Source organism: Halyomorpha halys, unplaced genomic scaffold (assembly GCF_000696795.3).
Source record: "Halyomorpha halys isolate HHAL.00 unplaced genomic scaffold, Hhal_1.1 Scaffold742.1, whole genome shotgun sequence".
Classification (NCBI taxonomy): Eukaryota; Metazoa; Arthropoda; class Insecta; order Hemiptera; family Pentatomidae; genus Halyomorpha; species Halyomorpha halys.
The window spans coordinates 167,528-175,416 of record NW_027115923.1 but is presented as its reverse complement, the minus strand read 5'-3'; the positions used below and the strand labels follow the sequence as shown (position 1 = coordinate 175,416).

General features: G+C 32.4%; 1 protein-coding gene across 1 annotated transcript in view; it reads right to left on the bottom strand.

Annotated features, from left to right (window-relative positions):
• Positions 1 to 366: 366 nt before the first annotated feature.
• Positions 367 to 7,889, bottom strand: part of LOC106685787 (coiled-coil domain-containing protein R3HCC1L) — a gene marked incomplete at its 3' end in the record, with an annotated part of 8,632 nt that continues 1,109 nt past the window's right edge. Inside the window, 2 exon segments of the mRNA XM_014428700.3 lie at positions 367 to 1,144; positions 5,371 to 5,512. Coding sequence (XP_014284186.1) covers positions 367 to 1,144; positions 5,371 to 5,498 — 906 coding nt within the window.

Sequence of the window (7,889 nt, the reverse complement as noted above, 5' to 3'; positions counted from 1 at the left end):
ATTTAGCCTTAAAAAAAAAAAAAAAAAAAAAAAAAAGACAAATTATAAAAATAAGTAAACCCAAAAATGAAATAAGAGAACTTGTTTGTAAAAGTTAAGGATTTACCAATTTCAAATTAATTATGCTATAAATTATAATAATCCAACTTACTTCTTTTCCTAAAAAAATGTATGTAAAAGTAAACAATGACACATTTGGTTATAACAATATTCATAATTTATTCCACAGTGAAGCTTGATTTTGGTGTGGTATAACTAGTAAACTCAGTATATCAAGTATAAGTACTAATGATGTACAAATACAGACAAATTAAGTACCTCGTTTATAAAAATTTATAAAATATTAAATTAATTAATAACACTCACTGTTTTCATTACAAAATTGTGAAGTTCATCCTCCTCTAGTAGTTTTTCCCAATCATCATTAGCATCACCTTTACACAATAACTGCGAAGGTTCAGTTATTGGTTTATCAGAAGATAAATAAGATGTTTTATGAAGAAATGTAGATGATATAGGTTTTTTTTCAGATGTCATAAAATCAAGTTTTAAGTTTTCATAAATCTCATCAGCATTTTCATTAATTTGTATGCCATCCCTGTCAATATCATTTATATTTAACTGTTTTTTTAAACAATCATTTATAAAATAGTCATCTGAATACCCTAAAGTCGAGTCAATAGAGTGAATATCAAAGCTGTCATTAATAGTTTCATTTGAATGCTTAGAATTTGTATCCTGTAAAAGATGTTTTGTATCATCTGGCTGAACTGAAGTGGGCTCATTAAACTCAACTGCTGAAAAGTTGGCAGAAAGTTCATTACTTTTAAAACTGATTACACTATTGTTGGCACTGAGAGATACATCTGAATAGGGTCCATTTTCATCAAAAGAATGACAGTCAGCAGAATCCAATTTCTCTGCACTAACAATAGGGATTTCTACTGATAAATTCTGGTCCTTACTACTCTGAATATCACATTCTTTTAAAAGGTTTCTTTTTTTTTTTCTTTTTCTCTTTTTCTTAACTGAGGTCTGTAAGTTCTGGACATGACGAGTATCAGTTTCATCTGATTTAAAAAGCAAACTACTATTATTACATATTTTCATATTTTCATTTACATTTTTTAATTTTTCGGCTGACCTACAAAAACAAAAGAGTATTATTAATACTCAGCAAGTGTGGAATTCTGAAGTGATAAATTACACAGTTTAGTTAAATAAACAAACATTAAGTTCCAATATAAATAATAATTCAAACTTAATCTAGAAAAAACAAATCTTTATTCATTACTTTTACTACTAATAAATTATTAAATGCAAAAAGCATCAACATAACATAAATTTTCCAGCTAATCTAAGCACAAAAACATCTTTGAGAAAAGTAATATCTTTAAATTCTTCTTAACATAACTTGTAATCCATATAAGCCATCCAATGTTAGTAACATTTAGGAGAGCGTTCCGAGATTATTGTAATTTTACAGTATTTATGCCAATTATAGGTTTTGAAGAAAAAAAAAATATACAAAGACTTTTAAATATTTTAAAAGGAAGAAGGTCCAGGTGTGGTCAAAGAAAAACTCAAATAGTGATTAAACTATTTATATTGAGCCAACATTTCGACTTCATGATTGATGGAATTTTCAGTTAAATTTATATGAATGGATTCTGAGATGAGGCGTTTTTTATGACTGTGAACAGTAGAAAGAATTGAAGTATTATCGAAGTTAGAAGAATTATTGAGGTTTAAAGCTTGTTCTGACAATTTAGAGGCAAAAGGGTTACAGGAGTTGACAGAAGTTTTGTGCTGGATAATACGATTTTTAAGTTGATTCTTAGTTTCACCGATATAGAAGAAATTACAACATGGGTTAGAACAAGGAATCTGGTAAACTACATTGGAACGGTGTAAAAAAGGAATAGAGTCTTTTAAATTGGAGAAAAGATAAGGAATTGTGTTGTGGGACTTCAAGCCAAGATGTAGGGTAGGAATAGTGGGATCATAAGGATTTTCGTATATTGTCAAAAAGATTTGGGATATACGGAAGGGACCTGTACTAAAAAAGTAGGTTGAGAAGAGTTGAGAACAGAAGAAACTTGAGTTGCAGGGTTAAGGTAAGAATATATGAGTTTCTTTGCTACTTTGTGAGGGAAATTGTCAAATAGGATCTGTTTAATACATTTTATGTTGGTCTGGTGACATTAAGGGTCAGAAAGAGAAAGGGTTCGGTGGATAAGGTTCTTAGCAACATTGATTATTTGGTGATAAGGGTGTTGAGAAAAGAAGTTGAGGAGTCTGCCAAAATAGGTAGGTTCAGTATGCCAATCAGTGGATAGGGAGCCATTGCAATTTCTGATAATAAGTAGGTCAAGAAAAGGGAGGGAATGGTCAAATTCACCTTCAACAGTAAACCAAAGACGAGGGTGGTAGGAGTTAAAGGCTGATAAGATTTCGGGGATTCTGTCAGGATTGAGGACAAGGAAGAGATTGTCAAAGTACTTCTTAATGAAAATTATCGACTTGAGAGAATGAGGTATTATGGAGTCGAGTAGGTCAAAAAGAAAAATATTATAAATATCCGTAGCAAGGAGATTTCCCATGGCTAGTCCGCTAATCTGGAAGTCAAATTTATCATGAAAGGTCAGGTAACCAGAATTATAACAAAGTTCTGAAGCTGAAAGAAATGAGGTGAGGTTGAATAATAGTCCAGTTCTTTTCAATGATATGAACATGAGGCTTTCTTGAAAACCTTTTTACTAACATCCCCATTGACAAATCCCTGATTTTAATCTTATCACCCTTTTTCCATCTCTTAGTTTGTACTCATTTTATATTTCTTCTTCGTATCTGTTATTATTTCCATTTTCATTAATTGTCTATAACCTTTTATTATTCTTATTGAATTTTTACATTTCATTGTACCTATTTTTTTTATTATTTATGTTTACATCATTTAAGTGTTTGTATCTTTTTTACCCCTGATGAAGATTGCAACGTGGGGTGAAACGTTGGCTCAATATAAATAGTTTAATAACTATTTCAGTTTTTCTTTGACCACACCCGGACCCACATCTTCCATTAAATATTTTAAATTTAATTTTACATTAACTCAAAGTATATGAGAACCATTGCTACAATCTTCATTCTGCAAAAGCTGTAAGATAAACAAGACTAAATATATCTATTTATTTTTACTTATTGTTTTAGAAATGCTATGAGGAAATGGGATTAAGCCAGAAAGATCTTTTCAATATCTGCTTTCATCTGTACGTTTAGTAAACTACTTTTCAGTCAATTACTTGTTTCTTACCACGACAAACTTCCTCCCTAGCAGGGAAAGTTTGATGAGCTGATCTTGGTCATTTGTTCAACCCATGTTTTTTGCATCCTAATTTTTTGCTGCATTCATGAGCATTATCATGAATGTTACTATGTTTCCCAATAGAAAATCACTTAGTAAAGTTAGTAGCTTTTGAATGATCAATTTGATCATTTTAAGTTACTCATTTTAGCTGTCGTTAAAAGGTTGTATAATAATTGTATCGTACCAATATGAACTGGCATAATACAATTATTTTAACAGAAGGAAAAAAGTGGTACAAAACATAACAAACGCCGACACTCCCAAGCAATGCCCATTACACATAGCCAATATTGAAAAACATTTCAGAAGCCTTTTTAAAAAATAGAACCTCTGCAAACGTATGGATAATGAGAAATGCACACCAATACCAAATCTGATATCCATTAATGCCCAGATAGTGAAAAAAGCTATTAAGTTATTAAGATATATATATTAATATATTAAGATATTAAGCTATTGGACTCATCGCTGTGGCCTAATAGTGTATTAATCTGCACAATAAAATAACTTGATGTATCACACATCATTAAGTATGTTGCAAAGATCATGCTGAAGGTGGGTAATATATCAGAGTCTCTATGCCAAGGGTGCACAATATTGGTCTGTAAGGGACAAGGAGATTAAAGAAATATTTCCTCCTGGAGACCAATAATGATATACTCCATTGTGCCCTGAATTATTGAAAAGGTACTAGATCATGAATTAAGAAAGCAAATCACTTTCAGCAAAAATCAAAGGAGCTTCATCAAAGGCCTACCAGGAACACACCTAAGTGCCAGAATCATAAAAGATGCCAAAAATAAGAAAAAGGAAAAGTGGAATTTTCGAAGTTATTGATGCTTTTGACGTGGTCAAAGACACATAGTGAGCTCACAGGAGGCAAGAGGGGTGTCACCTGACCTCTCAAATGTAATCATGGCACTGCCAAACACCAATAATATCAAAATTAGTATAGGAACCCACTCAACTAGCTGGATCAGTCTTGTGAAGTGTGACTCAGGGTGGGCCATTGTCGCCTTCGTTGTTCCATCTAGCCATCGATAATTTACACTACGAGCTGTGATCAGGATTTTTCAAATAAATTCAGATATAACCAAAGAAGTGAGCAAGAAAGTATGGTCCTCACAGGGCTCGCGGGCGACAAGGCTGTCATGGCATGCGACAGGGGTTCTCGAAGATTTGAGAATAATGACCTTGATTAGGTGGGTGGAATGGAAAGGGAAAAGAAGCATTTACAAAAAATGAACCCCTTTCCTTAAAGAAAAATTTAGCGAGACCTTCAGAGAGAGAATAGCTCTGGAACCATTCCTATTACTCCTGAACCTATGTGTGGCATAAGCCTGAGCTATGCCAAAAGCATCATAAAGACAGCTTACGGATTAAGAGCCAAGCATCACTGGCTTAATAAAAAACAGTGACAATCTAAGCTATTCATAGATATACCCCGTAGGGGCAGAAGTGATGCACTGCTTCAGCTGGACAGGAGTTCTCTTAGGATAGTTAAAGGGGTCTAAACAGGTCACTGAAGATTAAATAAATATATATTTTACCTCAAGCTTACAGAATCACCCTTGTGCAGATTCTGCAATGCTGAGGATGAGACGGCGTACAACATAATATGTTGGAATGACCGATTTGTGGCGGATTGTGTGGTGGATCCCAAGCAGTGTGAGCTGATCAATTTCTCCTTACATTCCTAGAGTCTTCAAACCTTAAGCTTTAACGTGCTCACCACAATGTTGTGGTGTTAATCCCAACATTTTCATAATTTTATTGACACACAATAGGCCTTATTGGCCACAGTGCTTTTGAGCCAAATAAAAATAATACATAATTGAGCCGTTTAACCTCAAACTCAAAAACCACTACTCTTTAACTATTCAAGATATTCAGGCAATGTTGAACAAAAAGAATTAACTATATCAACTTTAAATTCACAAATTGAGCATCTTAAAAATCTTAGCTTATCAATGTACAATCTTATACGTATAAATGAAATATACCTGTCTTTTGATTTTGTTTCATTTAATAGCATTTGAGGACAATTTTCAGATTTACGAGCTGGTGGAGGAATATAAAAATTACTGGTGATTTTCTTTTTTTTTTTCATTAATTTGTTATCAGCTTCCATAATTCAGATTTAGCCTTAAAAAAAAAAAAAAAAAAAAAAAAAAAGAGAAAAAGAAAAAGATTAAAAAAAAAAAGTTTAATCAAAGGTTCAGACCAATATGTAAGTAATTATAAAGATAAATTAAATAGATATAAATAAAAATTAAAATTTAGATCAGATTTTTCATGATCATAATACTTCCCCTTACTATATATTTTATATACAGATGAATGAAAGAAAACATTTAATAATTAATAGGGCAATGGTAGAAAGATTAAAAGATGTTAACATTCTGCTCCAACAATCAACTTCGCTCACTCTCTTATACTATTTTTTTCCAACTCCATTTTCTTGCTAAACCAGCATCCAAATGTTGGTGATCAGTGCTACTAAATATCTCCTTAAATTCATAAAGCCTCACGGTTTCTATGCTAACTCTATGCGACCTAAGTTCACACACTGAAACTTCATTCAAATGAGGGTAAGAAAGGTCTCAATGAAGTGATCTCAATACTACTAGATATTATAAACAACACTCTATACTTAAATTTGACAGAGAATTTGGATTTAATAAGTGATTATTGTGCTGTTCAAAATGTCTTTGTTCCCTTATTTCACATTTATCATCTTCTTTCTTTTTTAATAAACATACTGTTCAACTAATATATAGCAATCCAACTAAGATATTACTTCAACCTTACAACATCTAAACGGTATACAACTGTAACATTACAATGCATTGGATCAGTGGTTTTTTATTGAATTCAGCATAAACCACAATGTTTTTTACTTCTCATCAGTCAGAGGATATAATTTTTTTTTTTCTGACACCCCCTCAATTATATTCTAGAAAATGGTAAACAAAACCGTGCTATATATAATACGAGAGAACAACGGTTTTAACATTTTACAAATAAACTTTTCTGACAGACAGCAACCTTTTTTTTTCTTTCATTTTTCCAAAATTTTGATTTTCAGAATAGTAGGTTTTATTACGGCAGACCCTAAATTAGTATTAATTTATTAAAGCCAATTTTATAAGACAATTAGTTAATTAGAATTTATTTTACATTTGATTATTTTAATACTATAATATACTTTATGGTACTTACATATCATGCTTCTAACCAGTATAATCTGAAACTTTAATGTGATAACTGTGTTTTATTCTTCATATCTATGGAAATTCATGCAGCAGTATAAACAAATTACATTTTGTTACAGAATTTCCATCATTAGAAAAAAAAAAATTTAAATGAAATAAATACCAAAAGTTACAATTATATCACAGTAAAAATGCCCTAATGCCACTCAACTGTCGACATTTACTTGCAAGAGATAATCAAGTGCTGCTGATGTTAATGCCTTACCAAGTAGGAGTCCATGTCCATATATTATTTTCAGTTTATCATTAAATATTTCACAGTTACCCACTTCTACTAACAAGTACTACTACTTCTACTGCTCAGTAAAGCCCTACCTCACATGAAAAGAGGTAACGAAAGAGCAGACACACTAGCAAAGACAACAGCTTGTGATAGTCAACTACCTTACGAATATAGCTTAGTCCCTGTCTCTTATGTTAAAAAAATTTTTACTAACTGACTTAATCGAAGAGTGGAACAGACAATGGCAACAGTCAACTATAAGACGATCATTACACAAACACATTCCGAACATTACCTCAAAAAACTACAACATGACCAAAAGCACCCTGTTTTGAATTGAGTAGGTATAAATCAAATCACAGAGTAGAATCTTTAGAAAGGTATTTATTCATTTAAATGCAGACATAAACATTTGAACACAAAAGAGAGAAAAACAAACATTAACATTAACAATAGACAGACAAAGCAGGGAGATTACAGTGTAGCCTTACAGTGTTGCCATGACATTTTCCACCCTCTTTAATTAATAAGTAACATAGTCTTTTAAGTAGGAAGGAACTCTAACAGTCCTCTGAGGCCTTTGCTTGTGTTGAGGCAAGGGTTCATCAGGTGAAGGTATTCCAGAACTGTGAGGCCTCTGATTGTCCTGGATCAAGGGCCCATCCAGAGTTTCCACACTACGCAGAGTAGTTTGTAAATACCTTAAATTTGTCCTCATCTGTAAGATTTTCTGTTGCCAAATCCAAGAAGTTATTAAATGTCTTTAGCCAATGTACCCATACACACCCATTACAAACTGACTCAATTTCTTCTACACGGACCGACTAACCAATACTTAAAGAGATTTCACTTAAAAAACTCTTTAAGCCGGCCAAGGATGTGATGAAAAGATAATTGACTGAGATGGCTGGGACATCTTCTGTGAATAGAACCAAAGAGGATAGCTAGCGAGACCTACTGAGGCAAAGTGGAGGGCAAGAAAGGAAGAGGATGGCCTAGAAGGAAATGGAAAGATGAGGTAAAA